The 19063-nt window shown below is 38.1% G+C and overlaps 1 protein-coding gene across 1 annotated transcript in view; it reads left to right on the top strand.

The window, feature by feature from the left end:
• The window catches only part of PCNX (pecanex homolog (Drosophila)), a gene marked incomplete at its 5' end in the record, with an annotated part of 77755 nt that overhangs the window by 9711 nt on the left and 48981 nt on the right, over positions 1-19063 (top strand). The window contains 4 exons of the mRNA XM_009069857.1: positions 191-280; positions 1971-3671; positions 14165-14294; positions 18863-19047. Of these exons, the coding sequence (XP_009068105.1) occupies positions 191-280; positions 1971-3671; positions 14165-14294; positions 18863-19047 (2106 nt within the window). The remainder of the gene's footprint in view (positions 1-190; positions 281-1970; positions 3672-14164; positions 14295-18862; positions 19048-19063) is intronic.

Here is a 19063-nt window from a genome sequence, read left to right as displayed (position 1 = left end):
AAGAAATAGAGAAGACAATGCTTGTCTCTAAAAGATAAAGAGAAATCTTGTGTTACTTGTAATTATTATTTACCTTCAAACAAAGAAATTAAACCAGCAGTCTTTAATGACAGATGAGAAACCTGCGGCGTATGTAGATGTATTTATTAATACTTTGAGCACTAGTACTCTTATTTCTTGAAATTCACAGGTGATACTGACACTGCCAAGACCTCTGATGATATCAGTTTGAGTCTTGGCCAGAGTTCTAGCCTATGTAAAGAAGGGAGTGAAGAACAAGGTAAAATTTCTTCTTCTCCATATTAAACATGGTATTTTGTTACCCAAGACCCTTTGCTTAACATGCTAAATAAATTCATGCAGTTTGTTGATAGACTCTAAGAAAGGGTATCTGGAAGTTCTGTTTCTTTTCTTAATTAAGTTGCTGGGAAGGAAAGCTTCAATGCTTTTAACTTTATTCTTTGGCTGGGTGTTTCTTGTTCTTGCATCTTCCAGCAGGTAATAAATATTTACTGTCACCTTACTGCTGAAAGGTAGCTAGCTCACATGTCTGTAGGCAATGTCTCTTACACTACAAGTGGCCTGGGATTTGTGGACTTCATTGTAGACTAATTTGCTTTGCTTTCCAGTACTGAAAAATGTAATTTTTTTTTTTTTTTGAGTTGTGCAGGCTTTTCTATAAAGTAAATAATCCCACGTCAAATTCTATGTTACTGGAGCTATAGACTGCTTCTAAGGTGGAATTTATCAGTGCTTTCTGATTTTTTTTTTTTAAATTTGTGTCCTGTTACGTGAGGAAGCTGCTAGCTTGTGTTTTTCAGTTGTCCAGTTTTGTGTCAGATCTCATTTTTCATTTAGCTTCATTGCCCAGAACAATCTGCTCAGACTAAAACAGAGCATAAAACTGCAGGGAAATCCTTTGTTTGCTGATTTTAAAGTACCTGGTGATTAGCAGGAAGTTAACTCTGGGTAAACCACTGTTTGCCAGTCTAATCACTAATGGGTTATTAGATTGGCATGGATGATTCAGTCATTACTGTGCGATTCAGTGCAGAAAATAGGTTTGAAGTAGGGAATCAGAGGTGGCCATGCTGTTGTAATAGGCAGCAGGGTTCTGGTGCTTTCAGCTGAGTGATGTAACTGCTTGTGAAGTCTTGTAAGTTACACATGTTCAAATGCACTCTACAAATATTTAGCAATTGTAGAAACTTGTCCTCCAGATCTTCTGTTCTTAGAGACAGTACCAAAAAGGAAATTGGCCTGACCTGCATTACTGCCTGCAGGTGGACACTTTTCCAGGAGACTGTTCGTGATGGGTAATGAGAACAATCATTCTGACCAAGAGTGAACAGCAAATCCTCATGATTTGCTTTAACAGGACCAGCTTTAGAGGTAGTAAAACTCAGTAATTTCACAGGGAGTTTCATTATAGTACCAATAGACCTGTGCCAGTGCCTGCATCCTTGCAAAAACTGTGAGCTTACTTGGTATCTGGTTGGAAAGGTGATTTTTTGTTGGTTTTTTTTTTTGTTACTTTGAAGTTAATGGGGTTTATTTACTCTTTTTGTTAATAATTTTAAAGTTCATGTGAAGCAATTTACTGCATGTAGGAAATAGAACAAAAGGTAGGATACCCTTTTAAAACTGAAACTGGGATACATAAAAGCATCAAGTCTGAGACACGTAAGCAATAGAGGAGACTGGGAACTTGTCAAAATCCTGTTGTCTTTTATTAGCTGCTAAGGTTAAGATGGTATTGGTGGTTTCTGGGGTTTTTTTGTTAAAAAATCTGTTGGTTTGTCCAGATGTTAGGCAGTATTTGTAAATGGTAATGCGATGCATTCATAGTACCTGTAAAAGGATTTGTCAGTTCATTTACTTTGTCTGATATAAACAAGCAGTTTTAAAGCAGACTGTATAACTTACATGAACACTCTACATGAATATTTTTAAATATGTACTTAAAACAGATTTGGCAACCGATCGGAAGCTTTTTCGTCTGGTGTCGAACGACTCGTTTGTCTCCATCCAACCTTCATTGTCCTCTGGACAGGATTTGCCAAGGGACAACAGTGACAAAGTGTGCCTCTCGAACAACCAGCTTGTGGACCAGTCTAAAACCAGTGTGTGTGACCCAGAAGTAGCTTCGCTTGTAACTCTGCATTCTCACTCCTATAGAAAGGATCATAGACCACGAGGTGTACCAAGGACTTCAAGCTCTGCTGTCGCTTTTCCAGATGCTTCACTAAATGACTTCCCTCTCTATCAGCAAAAACGAGGACTAGATCCTGTCAGTGAGTTAGAAGCTTCCAAGCCCCCTTCGGGATCTAGAGAGTCTCTGGGTGAGAACTCTTGCATTTCAGGAGTTTTTCAATTAGATGACATTCTGAAAAGTAGCAGCCCTCAACCATTGACTAAGAGTGGGAAGAGCAAATCCTTGAAAGCAGACAAAAGTGTGGACAGTCTGAGAAGCCTGAGTACTAGAAGCAGTGGTTCAACAGAAAGCTACTGCAGTGGGACTGATCGTGACACTAACAGTACCATCAGTAGCTATAAAAGTGAACATACTAGCTCAACACATATAGAAAGTGTGTTGTCAGAGCACGAGGAGGAGTCTCCTAGAGAAGAGAAAATGGATGGTAAGAAAAAAGACTGTGGTGTTGACTCAGAGGATGACAGTAGTTCCACTACTGACAAAAGGACTAGTAGCGAAAGGACTGCTGTGGAAGTGAGCACTATCGGTGGTGTTCAAGAGCTAAAGGGTTCTAATGCATCCAGTGAGATGCACAGCCAGAAAGGTCTTGGTGCCTCTGCTTCAGAGGAGGCCAATAAGAACCCACATGCCAATGAACTGACTACGCAAGCTGACAGGCCACTTGGGAAGGCTGCTGAACAAAGGGATGAGCAGAGTGAGAAACTAGCTGTGTTAGTAGATTCCAGAGCCTCTAAAGAAACTAGTGGGAAACAAAAAGAAGGAGATGTTCGACCAAAGTCTTCTAGTTTAATACATCGAACAGCCTCTACCCACAAGTCCAGCCGGAGAAGGACAGGAAAAAAGCGGGCTAGTAGTTTTGATTCAAGTCGGCACAGGGAATATGTTTCCTTCCGAGGTGTATCTGGTACTAAACCTCACAGTGCTGTGTTTTGTCACGATGAGGACTCCAGTGATCAAAGTGACTTGAGCAGGACATCAAGTATGCAGTCAGCTCACCAGTTCAGCAGCGATAGCTCTTCCAGCACCACCTCCCATTCATGCCAGTCTCCTGAGGGAAAGTACAGTGCTCTAAAGACCAAATACGTTTCTAAAGAACGTGGGGGCACAGACCCTGAAAATGCTCACAAAACCCACGTAAGCTCTGAAGGAATTAGCAAAAAAAGATCTACACGTCGGACTTCTAGCACAAACAGTGCCAAGAATCGTGCCAGAGTATTAAGCCTGGACAGTGGTACTGTAGCTTGTTTAAATGACCCAAATAGTTTAATGGCACCAGGTAACATAAAACAGTTAACCACTTCAAAATCTGATTTGGAAGCCAAAGAAGGAGAGGTGCTAGATGAGCTATCTCTGTTGGGAAGGGCTTCACACTTAGAGTCAGTCACTCGTTCTAGGAATAGCTTACCAAGCCAGGCTACATTTCCTGAAGGGGAAGAGCAAGAATCAGCAAGTGGAGGTAAGTAAATGACCTACCAGAAGTACCTTGTCATATTTTGTTAATGAGTCTGGTATAGACTTAAGTAAAAACTGTACTTAAGCGTCCTCCTGTTTCTTGGTTCTTGCTGATTAGAACAGAAAAAGCATTTCCTTCATCATCTCTTGGAAAATCTACAGAAATGGGAGTTGAATCCAAACAACTGCTATGAAATCTATAGGTAGAGATGTTAATGGGTTTGTTACCAGCAGTCTTTGTTAACTAGAGCTGTATCTTAAAATTATTATTTGTGATCAAATCAAACCTGTTCCATTGTATTACACATGATTTCAAGTTTGAGCAGTACAAACTACTGCTGCCTCTCTGACATGGCTTGAGGTGGTATCAGAAAAAAATAAAACCAATCCCAAACCCTTACTGTGCTGCTTTGGATTGTGCATCCTTACAGTGGTGTAGTTGCTAAGCTGAATTCTCCTAGGGATTTGATTTTGCTTAGCCTTGCCATTGCTGGCTAGACAGTGTTGTTTACTTTGGGTATGTTTTCTTTGTCTTCATTATGTGAATACAATTCCAGTGTTGGAGAGGAATGTGGTTTCCTCTCACTTTCCCTAACTGTTGCTTTGCTTGGTGTAATGTGAATGCTAAGATTACCTGTAGTAGCTGGTATTGATATAGATTAATAGTGGTGTTTAAAAAAATTAAGCTCTTCATCTTTTTTTTTTGGTTATCATTATAAAGTTTGTTTCTTTCTTGGTTACCTGTACTTATGTCCTCAACTTGAAGATGTATTGTGTCATAGAAGATAAGAGGCTTTGAAATGCATTTTCAGAATAGTATGGAATTGCTTATTACCTCAGTCTGATTCTTGGGATTGTTGGAGGGCTAAACCTACCAAATAACCTGGATCTCTGTAGCTAAGTGCACAAATAATTCATAACACTGTTTTAGACCAAGACGTATTTTAAGAAATTGTCACAAGTTTACTGTCCTTGCTATACAGATTGCCTAAGCAAAGTATAGTGATTCTTTGATCTTAAAAGGAGAGACTTCCAGCTCACAGTGAGATAAGATGCGAGGTATAGTGGGGTTTTCTTTTGGGTTTTGTTTGGGGTTTTTGGGGGGGGAGGGGAGGGGTTGGTGTGTGTCCCCCAACATTGACACAAGAACTATAAATTATTACAAATAATTTCTGGGGAGGAAAAAGTGTGCTACACAGAAGTTGAGCTGTGTATTGATTACTGGTTAACTGGTTTACAATTCAGACCTATTTAGATGCCTTCACTTTAAAAGAAAAAAAAAAAAGAGGTCTGCATATTTAGTACTTTCTTTTTGCTATTTGTAATAACAGGGTTCTGCAGTAGCTTTAATGAAAGAGTCCAGGTTGCTCCTTTAGTGCTAACTCTGCAAGCTAAATACTTATGCACATTCTATGCCTTGTTAAAGTGACAGCTCTTCTTTATGTCTATGGAGAGTAATTTGACTAATAAAAGGTCTGCCTTTATGTATTTACCATTTTGATTCTATGCTTTCGTTAGCACAAGACTGAATTTCATTTTGTTTTATTACAGCTTAAAACTATTCAGATTCTCTCCCTATGTGCAAAGGAGGATTAATATACCTTACCTTGCAGAACATGTCAGACTGTGTGCTTACTACCTGTCAGTAGTCTGAAAGAATTAATGGGTGACTGATGCTGTACATTGTGAAATATTTTGAATGCTCTTCTAAAGAGTGAAATGGTGGGGAAGCCATTAACCTTAACATATTTAAAACCAATCTTATAGATACAAATCTGTAGCAGCTTAAGCTGGAAAGCAGTGCTGTCATTCTTGCTGGCTTATCAGTTTCCCCTTAAAAATTTTGCATGATGGTCAGTTTGATTTTGTTAGTATTTTTAATAAGCAGCAAGCACCCAAGTATTACTTGCCTGTAGGTTTCAGGCTGTCTTTAAGAAGCAGTCTGGAATTGGGTTCTCCAGATTTGGAGACATTATATGGTTAATAATAGTGTATATTATGTTTCTTATTACCAATAGAAGAGGAAAAATTTCCTTTTATTGTAAGAAATTAATGTCATTCTGATATTTTGAAAGCAGAACAAAATTGACTTCTTTTTTAGCATTACTTAAATATTTGTGCGATCTTGTCCAGCAGCAGGCCAGTAATTACCTTGAATTTATCTGTTCATGATCAATCTGAATAATTCCTTCATGTTATCCTTCTCTACTGGTTTTTGTTTGTGTTTTGTTGGGTTTTTTGCCTCCCAAATCGATAGCTTATATTACAAGTTTTGTAACACCTACATCTTTAATTGTGGCTTTCTTCCTTAGGCTTACCTGTGACTAAGAGTAACGAGAGAAAATACTCTTTAGAATCTTAAGTTGCTTTATAGCCAGTTGTCTAAATCTCTTGGGAGGGTTTTTAAAGAGATATATGTATAATATCAATACATATCATATGTATATATATAGTAATTATTTGAGAAAGCTAAGAAGTTATTTACTTATAGCAGATGAATTACAGGATTAACTTGGTTCAGATTTTCATAAAGTCAGAGGGTATTGACTGGATGTGACTTTTACAAGTTGTCTGGGCCAAGCTCCTGCCAAGAGGATTATTTTGTGATTTTATACGCTTGTGATAACTGTCCGAAATAAAAATTAACAGATGCACACTGGATAATAAAAAGACTAATATTAATACCTCCTCCTCTTTCAGGCAGCAGCTTTCAGTTCATGTTTTGCAAATATGACTTAAGTCAGTAATTTTAAGTTCATTTTATTTTTCAGTTGATTTAGGGAATAAACAGAAAAGCACATTCTTACTTGTTTGTGTAACTGCTCAAACCTGTTTTGTAATGGGTATGGCCTTTACTAATCTTCTAAGCAAGATGCTATAGAAACTTGTACACATTTCACTTCTGCAGATACAGCTTACTAGTTTCATTTCTATATTATTGTGCCAGGAAGTGGTAAATGACTCACTTGCTACAAGATAGCATGTGCATTTGAATAGAAATTGCAATTCATTCGGATGCAGAGAAACAGCATCTGAAAATTCTGGAATTAAATGTGTGGCGGATGTATAACAAAAAATGGAAGACGTTTCACAATAGTTGTTACCCTTGCTTAACTACTCAGACTCTCAAAGTAGCTAGTGAATTGATGAGTTATGGATTAGATTAAGTTGTTTAGATGTCTGAAAGTTTTCCTAGATCTCTAGTGATATTTTGGAAATGCCACCTTGATGCTGTCCTGTGCCTGGTTCCTGTCAGATGTGTGCTATTTCTGGATTGCTGTTTGTAAAGTTTTAAAGAACCAACATAATGTCGTATGACACAGTAATGTTTTGTAAAGCTTGAGCTGATCTGAAAAATCAAGTGTTCTCCTCAGTTCTATATTGTAAAAGATGTACCCTTTAAGTTGCTACTGTTTTACAGCTTGCTGTAATTTAAGGTTTATTTACTTTAAGCTCTTGAGATACATAAGCTTTTGTAAATAAAACTGCATGTGATGTAATGCATTTTTCCTTCTGTACATTGCATAGAATACTGAAGTAACAGCTCATACTGTTCTTCTGTGTTTTGTAGTCTGCAGTACATCTCTACAGGCAGGCAAAATACTGTGAGCTTGGATTAGTCTTGTGTTTCATATGGCATGTGGAAACCTCTTCATCTTTTCAGTGTGTGTGTATCTGTACATATATGCTCAGCATATCTGCCTGTAATCATTGCACAGTGTCCTCTCCAAAATTAAAATTACAGTTCAGTTCTCTGCTGTTCAGCCAATGGTCATGTCAGCTGTTACCAACATATTACTTTTCCTACTATGCTGATGTTGCACGTGTTCTACAGTAGTGACTTATTTTGCCGGTGTTGTAGAGCTGTTCCATGCTTCTGGTGGCTTTAGTTTGATACATTTTCTGCAGGTAGAATTAATACAGTTGCAGAAGATGTGACTTCTGATCTGTTTTCTTTGAGTCTGCCAGTTCACAGTCAAGCTACTAAGTAAATCAGTTTTGCATGAGAAATCAGAGTTCAGAAATGGTAGAAACTGAAAAACATGTGAAATGACTGTCATCTGATGTGTGTATCTTTTAGCTATCTGTTCATGTGTTCAGAAGGACCCCTCCTGTAACTGGATCCAATTAAGGGCTCTCTTCCATGTGAGGTTCTGTTCTGGAACCAAAAGATTGTATTTCATTATTTGATATTTTAGATATTAACTAGCAGTGTCATAATGTACGTGGCATTTGATTCAAGCATGGCACAGGAGTTCTAATGTTTGTCCTTTTTAGTTTCTGGCTTTGAAAGCATTATGTTGTACTGTCACAGCTTTTGTGTGCAAAGGTTGAGTTTTACAGAACTACCTCTGATGTTGGTTATCTTGTCATCTCACTAGAGGTCAGATTGTTGCCATTCAACACTGAGAGATGTAAACAGTGCTAGGAGTGATGTGTGAGGCCGCAGTGGAATTCTGCAGATTTGGAACTTAATCATGAAATATAACACTTGGAATGAATCTTGCATTTACTAATCGGTAATCACTCCCTGCTAAAACAAAGTGCAGTTTCAGTACACTGTGTGGAAAATTTGTCCTGTCTCTTTTGTCCCCTTTCTGATGCTTTTGGTTGATCCAGAGGCTTTCATTTACATGCGTTACAACTGAAATCACTACCATCTTCCTGGTACTCTGTGGTTCTGTAAAGATGGTGATGGGGAACAAACAAAGAAAAACCTCAGGTTTGAGTGCCATGAGTGTGTGTATTTGTTTGGCAAAAGCCCTGACTACTATTGGTAAAAGACTTCCTGTTACTTGGTAGAAACATGCTCTTTTAGCACATACTCTACAGAGTAACAGATGTTCTACCTGAAGTTTTGCAGGAGTGCAAAATAGAAAATCAGGATACTTGGTGGGAAATGCATGTTGCAGCATTACAACATGTACCAAAAACCACTCCATAGAATCTTTTGTTTGACTGATCCTCCCTTGCCTCCCCTTTCCTCCCTCCCCCTGGAATATTATGTATAAAATTTGAGCCTGGTTAAATTCTCTAAAGCTTCCCAAGGAAACCAGAAGTAGTAGTTCTTTTACGATACTTTGCATTACTGTGGGAGTGTGTTATTTAAATGTCTTAGATTGGTAGTGCTTGTGCAACTACTTCTCACAATAATTATGACTTGATTTTGGGAAGAGTGCTTCCATTTTGTCACTGTGTAGTGTTCATAAATTTGCGAAATACTCATCTTAAACGGGAGCTGAATAGGTATTTTTGATACCTGATAAAAACAAAGCTACATATAGGAACTGAAGTTTATAAGTCACTTTTTTCATGCTGCTTTGTAGATGTACCCGAAGTTATCATTATGCATACAGCCAAAAATGTTCTAAGAGCTCTGTGAACTGTGATGGAGGTGCTCACATTGTTGCCTGGTGTAGCTATGCAGTGTAACTCCAGAACCTATCACAGTTGGCGACTAATTAAAATTTGGTGTTGTAGTTAAAAGAAAGCCATGCCAAGCAAACATGACTTTGTGTATAATACACTAATACAGTAGGCCACATATGCTGGAAAGGCTGTGATCCAAATATCTGCAGCATCTTTTCCTTAAGGAGAATAAATCCAAATACAAAGTTAGAATTAATTTTCATAAGGATTAATGTATGTTAGGATCACTTGTCTGCTACATGAACGTACTGCTAGCTATTGGTACCCAAATCCCAGGATATGTGGACTGTGTTGGGCAGGGGATCAGATGAGGTATAGCTGTAGTTCTTTGACCCGAAGTCCATCAACATTATATTCAAGAAATGTGTGAATAACCTAACACTTTAAAAAGTGGATTAATTCAAGCAGGAGGTACAGTGAAGTAAAATAACTGAAAACATAGTTTTGTCTTTGGCATTAGACTATTGAGCTGGTCTGTAAAAATGTTTGGTTCACAATTCAAACAGATGTTTTTGTCCTGTTTGTTCCCTCCTTGACAGTGTTTTGCTTTTCAGATTGTTGTAGTGACTGTTTTGATGTAGTTGTAAATACTTTTCCAGGCTAGTATCAGACTTCATTTTGGTTTGGGTTTTTTGGTGTGTTTTTTTTTTTAATGCATTCAACCACAAACATTTGATAACTATAGACATTTACCTCAAGAACTTTAGTGTTAAGTGTCATTCCAAGTGTATGATGACAAAATTATATCCTCATGACTTTTAAAGTGTGTAACTGCTAGTTTTTCTTCCAGTCAGAAGTGTATTCATTAACAATCGCTGAAGTCAAATTATTTCACAGAATCAGTTAGGTTGGAAGGGACCGCAGTAGGTCATCTGGTCCAGCCTTGCTGCTGAAGAAGGGCCATCCTAGAGCACATGGCTAAGGATTGTGTCCAGACAGTTCTTGAATACCTCCAGTGAGGGAGAATCCACAGTCTATGTGGACAACCTGTGCCAGTGCTCAGTGACTTGCACAGTAAAGAAGTTCTTCCTCATATTCAGGTAGAACTTCCTGTGTATCAGTTTTTGCCCATTGCCTCTTGTTTTATTGGTTTGCACTACTGAGAGGAGCCTGTGTCCATCTTCTTGGCACTTCCTGTGCAGTTACTTGAACACATTAATGAGGTCCCTCTCAGTCATCTCTTCTTAACAGGCCCAAGTCCCTCAGCCTTTCCTCGTAAGTGAGGTGCTCCAGACTCTTCATCATCTTTGTTGCCCTCTGCTGGACCTGCTCCAGGAGCTTCATGTCCCTCTTGTACTGAGGAGCCCGGAACTAGACACAGTACTCCAAGCGTGGCCTCAGTAGGGTTAAGTGGAGAGGTGGGATCACCCCTCTTAACCTGCTGGCAGTACTTAATGCATCCCAGGATTGCATTTGCCTTAGCCACAAGGGCTCACTGTTGACTCATGGTCACCTTGTTGTCCACCAGGACCACCAGGTCCTTCTCCACAGAGCTGCTCTTCAGCGGGTCAGTGCCAGCCTGTACTGGTGCTTGGGGTTATTTCTCCCCAGGTGCAGGACCCTGTACTTGCCCTTGCTGAATTTCACTTGGAAATTGGAATTTTCAGTTGAATTGCAATTTTCTTCCTTGAAATTAGATGTTAGTTGGGAAATCAGTTAGAAATTAGTTGTGAATAGGTGTGTGAGGCGTTAAGTTTGCTACAAAGTTGTCATTAGGTCTCCATCTCTTATTTTATTGATCTCTGGGATGTAGGTTTGTATTTCTAATATGCACTTTGAACTTCAAACTTGAACTGTAAACCTGATTTTTCTGTTCTTGAGAACAGATAGTTTTAGGGGCTTAAATTCATATGACAACATGCAGAGGAACCCTATGTTTAAATTTCTTGATGTTAATTAAGTGTAGTGTTTCAGCATAGCAGTGTAGAATAAAAACAAAAACCTATGTTGTGTCTCCCTGTTACATGTGGATTTGGTACATGAGTGTAGATGTTGGATCTTACCTCTCTGGAAACTAGAGTAAGTTGTTAAGTAGCAGTATTGGAGAAGTGTGTGTCTCACATTGTAAATATTAAGCAAGTTTATATCAAAATGGAGCTATTTCTCTCATTATCAAACTGCTCTCAGATCATGGTAGAGGGTAATTTAGGAACTTTATCTTACTTCCTACTGGTGAACTCACAAGCAGCTCTGCTTCTCCTTCTCATTAAAGGCAAGTAGAAACAAGTAATACGAATTAGCATAAGTAGCTTTCCATACTGGTCTGTATTTGATTGTGTGTGTTTTTTAAAATTATGTTTAAAAGCCCAGCCAAATACACCAGAAATCCCTCCCCAAAAATTAACAAAACCAAACAAAAAACATCAACCCACCCACCAAACAAAGCCACAACCAAAGGACCATCAAAACTAAACTCTGCTCAGTTTGGCTTTCCACACTTCAAACTTCTTCTCTGCTTGGCTAGCCTTTTTTATTTTATTTTTTAGTCACAGTTTCAACATGTAACTTCTTGAGATGATGCATAATGTTAGCAGACTTGGAGCTTGTTGCTCTGAAAAGCTCAGTAGGCTTTTCAAAAGAACTTGCAGACTGGCTTAGTTAGTGGTCCTGGATGTAATCATCTACATTCAGGAAGAAAAAAAAATATATATAAAAATAAAAGACGTGCATTTTAAAAAAGTTTCAAGATAAATAAAAAATCCTTGGTAAATTAGGTAGAAAGCTACACCAAAATCTATTTTGACTATTAAAGGTTAGAGTGAAATAATCAAGTTAAAAATGCTAAATCTATTTTCCTGTGAGGCTTTGAGTTGAATCCCCAAGTACATATGCCTTTGGATTTTAATTTTTTTTCTTCTTCAAAAACGTTTGTATCTCTCTTTTCCTCACATGACTTTGCCCAAGTCAGTGCTTGAGGTACACTTGCTTTAGTGATAAATTGGATTGTGTAGGAAGGACCTCTAGTGTTTCCATAGTCTGGGCTTCAGTTACTGCAGAAGATGGTGTTTGCTGAATAAAAGACTTGAAAAGAAAAACAGATGCTGTCAGTGTTAAATATACTACCTTGTGGAATTGCACCTGAATGCTGTTTTTGCGAAGTAGTTGCAAATGGTAATTAAGATGTAATGCTGGTGTTTAGCATCTTAATGGTAATTAAGATGTTTACATTTCAATTAAGACTAGTCACTGTTCTTTATTTGGTGGTGCTTAACTATGGGCTGATTACCAGAAACGTGTGGAATTGCTTTTACATCTGAAGTCAAAGCTGTGTTGTGAATGTGAATTTTTTTATGCTTATGTGTACACTAGAAAAAAATCGTTTTACAAGTTGCCACTCAAAATTAGTGGGCAGTTTTAACCTCATGTGTCAGGATTCATACTGTCTTGTTTAGTGAGTTTAACTTGCCCAGTACTTCAAGTATGAGAGCTGTAAAGAAATCCTTGAAGAAATTATGCAGTATATTAAAGTATAAAGCCGTATATTAAGCCACAAGATAAATTTATTGGATTCTTGCCGAAATACACTGCAAAAGAAGTGTAATCTCTTCATTCTTAGAATAGTAAGGACAAGTGTGGAGGAGTGAGGAGAAAACGAGCAATCCCACAGTTTTCCTGAAAATGTTGGAAATTAATTAGGGATGCCCTTAAGTTTTGGTGTTTTGGTAATTAAATGCTAGTAACTGGAATGTTTATGTTAAAATATATCTCTTCATGTAGCTTCTTAACTTTCAAGGCAAGCTGCAAATTGAAGTTTCATGTACAATATTCCCTTAGTAACCTGTGGTTCATAGGTAGAATTACTCTTGTTCCCTGCAGTGTTTGTTGCTTGAGCTATGGCAGTAATACGTAGCAGTAGTAGGTTGCTGTAGGTTACTGTTCCCTGTAGACTAGCATTAGAATCTTTGCTGATAAGTTTTGAAAGCTTTGTTGTAACGTGAAATGTGCTGAAGTGAACATGGGCTACTCTGCCTGTGGTCTTACTGCTCTAAAAGAGCGCTGATCTCTTAGTGGGGTTTATTTTTGTTTGATTGTTTGTGGTTGGTTTATTTAGTTAGTTAGTTAGTTTGACACAATCCTGGTTTTTTTCACTCTGATATCAGGCTTCTTGGCTACTACATTGTGACGTCTCTGTCAAGGTTGTGATTCTTCTCTTGCACTGACTTCATGTCAATTTTTTTCTTCTCATCCTTCACTTGCCTGCCAAACCCAATTTTCTCTGTGGCTCGTTCATTTGAGCTCTCTAGTGCTCTGCATTCAAATCCTGACCTTCCTTGGCTTAGGAGGAAGACTCTCAGGTTGTTAGACATACCATGAAGCAGTCCAAATCTGTTTTGGGGAATAAGGTGTGAATATATATTTCAATCCCTTGAGTACATACAAACTGATCTTACAATGTTGCTTTATAAGTGGAACCAAACCATTTGTGTGGGGAGTTGAAATAACAAAACCATCAGTCCTTACAGAGAAGTTATTCTCTCACTTATTCTCAACCCCCTGCATCTGTAAATCATACTGTAACTCATCTTTAAGAAGCAACATGGTGCTTACAAGAAAAAAGAATACAGCAACTCTGTTTTGACCCCTGAAAGAGTTGTGATGAGGTTAACTTCCACCCTACCTGTTTTGCAGAAGTTATAAAATTGAGAAGGTCGTGGTGAGGAGTAGCAGACAACCTTTCTAGGTTGTCGTTTAAGCTTCTCCTTAATTATTGGTTAAATGAGATAAAGGGCGAGATCAATCATGTTTCTTCCTGACCTGTGTAAATGGAAGAGATTTGGGATACCCAACTTATTTTGCAACCTGGCTATCTGGATCTGGAGGTAAAAAACCCCAAAGCTGTGTATTCAAGAACATTGCCCCAAACACCCAGATTTTTGTTAATGATTGTGTGTTGTGGTCCTGTCTTGAGGCAGGTTATTTGAACAGTCAGGGCATAAGCTACTTCTGTTGTTGCAAGGCGAGTTCGTTAACTTGGGGAGGGTCAGAGGGAAGAAAGGAGTCTTAAGTTACTGTGTACGTAACTAGGATGGGTTCCTATTTGACCTAAAGTCTGTCTTGATGCAGCAGCACAAGCCAGCGAGGAGACTGTCACATTCCGCCGTGAACGCAGCACATTTAGGCGTCAGGCAGTACGACGCCGGCACAATGCAGGGAGTAACCCTACCCCTCCTACATTGCTCATCGGATCACCCCTCAGGTAGGGTATCTAAATGTTCCACCATATTTAGCATGCATGCAGCAGACCACTTCTCCACACCCACCAGTGTTGCCAGAAAAGCACTTTTTACTTCCTTCCCCACCATAACCTCCTCGAGCTGTCACTGCATGTCACTGTGGGCTTGTTGAATTGTGCATGTATATGTTGCACTATTTTTAGAAATGGTCAGGATAGACAGTCTCTAACATGTCATAGTCGCTTTCAGATTGATATAAAAATTAACTAATGCTAACAAACCTAGACTCACTCAGTGTTTTTTATAAAAAAATTTAGAAACTTTTATTTTCAAGCAAGAAGAATCCAAGGAAATAGTGTTTACCACTCCCCATTGTGGGTTTCTTTCCTCTTAGAAAATGCACATTAGGGTCTAGTACTGTGATCACTTTTCACATCTATAGATAGTGAGAAAAAGCATAAAAACAGTAAAAGTGCATTATAAAGAGTTAAATCATACATACAGAGGCTCCAAATCTAAAATACAGGTAAACCTTTATGAATATCCTGCAGCTTTTTACAGCAGAAGAGAAGTAGTGAAGTGTTAGTGATGTCTGTTATAGAACACACAGTATTGCAGTATTAAATCCAATTGTGTGGCACTTTGTGTGCCTTAGCAATGTTTAAAATGTACTATATACATGCATCCCAGGAGTCCCCAGCCTTCAGTGGCCAAGCTGTTTACAGAGCTGTGCCTAGTGTTTTCTTATGTACAACAGCTCTGTTTGGTCTGTCAACCTGAGCGGCAGATGCAGCAACCACAATTAAGTTTTTAGCTTGCTTTTTAAGTCTTTCAGTCTCTTGGTTGCCTATGGTATTGGAGAATCTGGTGAGCAGAATATGGCCTGTTGAAGAAAGAACACTCCCCCATATATATCAAAGTAATTCTTCCTTCAGTTGTATGATAAATATTTAGGAATAATTGTATGTGTCATGTATTCTTAATGATCTACCTTCATATGCTAAGTTGTCTTTTTATAATAGGAGCAGTCTGTTTTTGAATTTCAGAAATTCTTGTGTCATTTTATTTAACTAAGAGCTGTAGAAACTAAGCAAATAAAAAGCAAGTATTGTACAACAGAGGATGGCAGAGGAATTGTGCCATCTTTGTTGCACTGCTGAAATAATTGAGGACTATGTTTTTAAATTTTCCTCAGGGAGATTGCAAGAATAGTACCTAAAATCTGACAGATGAAGGATTGACTTCTGCCACATCAAGGACTGAAAGTAGTTAGATGTGTTTTTAGTGACTCGTGCAGTATGTAGCAATAATCACATAATTTCAGGGTTTTTTTTGTTAAGCATTTGATCTTGCTGAATGTAGCTTGTTCAGCTTTTAGTGATGTACTTCATAGTGAAGGATGATAAAACTTTGCATTCTCTCAAATTGCTTTTGCTCTGCTTAGTTCCCTTCACTTGAATCTGGAGTTGTGATGGGGTTTTTTTTCTCCCTTTTTTTATAAGGGTAGTACAGTTTTGGGTATTGCTTCATAAGAGGCTGTGCAGACTAATCAGAGCTCCTTAACTGTGCTTTAGTCAGAATACAGTGTTTTCTCTTAGGTAGAAAGTAAGGAAAATAAAGGACTCTGTTTTAAACTGGTTGACAGCTGCCTCATTTTCGTGTCATAGTGCAGCCATTAAGGTTCCCATGATTTAAGCTTGACTTCAGTGAGAGATCATGAGAAAAAGGAGCTGGTGAAAGTAACTTTTTAATCTGACAAGATGTTCAAGGGTAAAGAAGTGGATCAGATATTCTAGGTCTGTATTTCCTCTAAGCATCTTCCAGTTATCTAAACTTGTTCCATTCTAAATTAAAAAACCCAAAACCACTCTCTCTACTTTGTCTAACATAATGACACACATGATCAAAAATGGATATAAGCTTGTACTGTAAACATGTTCAGAATTGAATTCTTAGTGAGGTTACTTTGCTCAAAGCATTGTTTGTGGTGCTAAATGATGCTTCCTTGAAGTATAGTTAAATCGCTGTAGTCCAGTCAAACACTCAAGTGCCTTCAGATTTGTTCGACACAGATTCCATTTGAGTTATCAGCTTTGGAATGTGTCTGAAAAATACATTTATTACTGTTCAGACTTGTAGTCTGAAAAAGCCTTTCCTTTATATGGGTAGCTTCATTTTAGCGTAAATTCTGTGTTCTTGGAAGACAGAAACACTTTCAGATGAAAAAAGTCAGTTGTGCATAAGGAAGAAATGGTAAGAAATAGATATTTTTAGCCAGTTACCACCAAGTTGTTTTCAAAATATCACTGCAGCTGTACTAGCATCACTCATACATGATAGCGGTGAGCTGCTTCGGTCTAGTTCTTGATACTGCTAATCCATATGACTTCAGATATTAAACATCTAACAGTATTAGATTTACTAATCTTTAGTTGCTCTGATGTTACTTATTCTTGCCAGCAAAACTTTAATCTCCTAATCTTCTAACTCTGTCATCAAGTTGGATGTTCTAGGGATGGTCCCTTAGAACCTGTTGAGTTAAACCTGACTTTTTTTGTTGTTCCAATTTCTTATTCATTATTGCAATTACTTTTCACTTCTTCTCTGGAATGTTTAGTAAACGAGACAATTATGAAAATATGATATTATATGTGTGTGTCTTCGGCAATGGTAGACAAAAGCTCATCTAGTAAATTCTGCTGGTTTGATGCAAAATTAGGCACAAGAGTACTTTGTCTGGTAACTTAAAAAAATGAAATAAACCCAAAACCCACCATAGAACCACTGTCTGCCCCTGCTTTTGTCCTGCCTTAATGTCAACAGTGTTTGGGCACCTTAAAAATAAGTATGCATTGGCATTCTGTGTAGTCAATGGTGTATGCATGTGTGTCTGATACGAGAATGTAAATGACTAAAGCAGAACTGTATGATTATTGATTAATGAATAAGCACATTTTTTGCATATCTGTGCAGTATGTTAATGTCAGCATTTTGGTGGGCAGATATGGGTAACTACTCAAAGGGCAGTTGTGTGTATACCTTTTGATATGTAGCTGCTATTTAAGGGAAAGCAGTGTTGCTTAGCATTTTTTTGGTGTTGCTGATAATACTTGAGGGAGACAATGAAGGCTGGCACATTTGTGAGCTTCCTCAGGGCTTTTGTTGCTGTGTAGCTCACTGAAAGCCTTGTGTATGTATAGCTGCAAAACACTGACTTTAAAGTTCAGATTAATACACGTTAGATTATGGTACATCATGAGTTGCAGTTCCCTTCCTCATGAGCTGTGTGCATGTCTGCATTATTTTGCATGAGCTTTTCTTAATGCCTATTCTTATATCCATATTTTGTTTTCCAGTGGTGCTCTAGCAAAAGAACTGAAAAGTAGATGTTCTAGAAAATATTGTTAAAAGCAAGTGCATCAGATATAACCCCTCAACACTTAGTAAGATCTTGGGTTTTTTAGTTGTCTCATTTGCTAGCTATAGCATCTCCCTGTAAACAGTGAAATGTTAAAAGCAACAGATGGTGCAGATTGTTTTTCAGAAGTGTGTTTAAGATATTTTCTACAGTCTTTAAAATATAAAATCTTTTGTCCTAAAATGACACAGCTAATGACTATGATATATGACCTTAAGTGCACAAAATGAAGGATAAAAACACTGCCCTTGCAAAGGTGGTGTGATACCAACTGTAAATGTCATGTACTGTGACACTTTTTGTCATGTCTAATGTTAAATGTTTAATATTAAGCAAGCTATTAAAAATCTAAATAGCTTTATACTTTAGTTTTGCAATGAGAAGGCTGTGAAGAGGAGAGTTAACATTTTCAAGCATTGTCTACTCATGGCTGTAAATGTACATATTTCTCTGAAGCCCAAGTTGACTTTTAAAACCTGTGTTTTGGTGAGTAACAAAGCTTTTGCTGTATTGTCAAAATAACTTCGAAATAGACTTAAAACTTTTCCAGTTAATAACATGTTACAGGCATTCTTAATATGTTAAAAAATAAATCTGAATCCAGACATAACTTCAGTTACCTACAAGCTGTGTGGTAGTGCATGGCCACTAACAAAAGATTAAACATGTTTCCTAGTTGGAGTGCGGGTTAGTAACAAGAAAGGTGCTGCCCCTGTGACTAGTAAAAACTCCCAAACAGCCAACAGAACGGCTGGTCAAGACATACCTCAATAAGCAAAAAGGTCCCCAACTATTGTGAGAAGACTGGAATAGTCACTGCTATTTTGTAGGCAATACCTCAGGTTAGTCTACTGTTAGTCCGTAATTTGCTTTTGCACCCACAAATTAAGACTTATAATAACATACTTGTAGGTGACTTGGGGAGATGTTAGAAAGCAATACTGCTTTAAAGAAGTTGAAAGGAACTGTAGCTCTAGATGACTGATGTAACTAGTGTCCAAATTTTCTATTACACAGAACTTGCGGGTTACTTTAACCCTGATAATTGGCTGCTTAATGCTATACTCTTTTAAAAGTTTTCCTCTTTTAAAGTGAAAAGTCTTGTTTTGCTTCACGTCTAGCTATTTTTCACTTCTTCCTGGTAATGTGTCCCCAATGCGTGTTTTCTCGTAGCCTTCAAGATGGTCAGCAAGGCCAGCAGTGCTGCTCCCAGGTCAGAGTGCAGTCCCGCCCCCCTTCCCAGGCAGCTGTGCTCGGCGCTAGCGCCTCCTTGCTGGTGAGAAATGGGAGTGTCCACTTAGAAGCATCACATGCCACTGCAGCTGCTGTAGGCGGTAGCAGTTTGCACGATGAACTTGGTATGCAGGCCTTATG

Source organism: Acanthisitta chloris, unplaced genomic scaffold, assembly GCF_000695815.1.
Source record: "Acanthisitta chloris isolate BGI_N310 unplaced genomic scaffold, ASM69581v1 scaffold38722, whole genome shotgun sequence".
Classification (NCBI taxonomy): domain Eukaryota; kingdom Metazoa; phylum Chordata; class Aves; order Passeriformes; family Acanthisittidae; genus Acanthisitta; species Acanthisitta chloris.
Note: the sequence above shows the minus strand (reverse complement) of the source record. Positions and strands in the feature narration are given on the sequence as shown.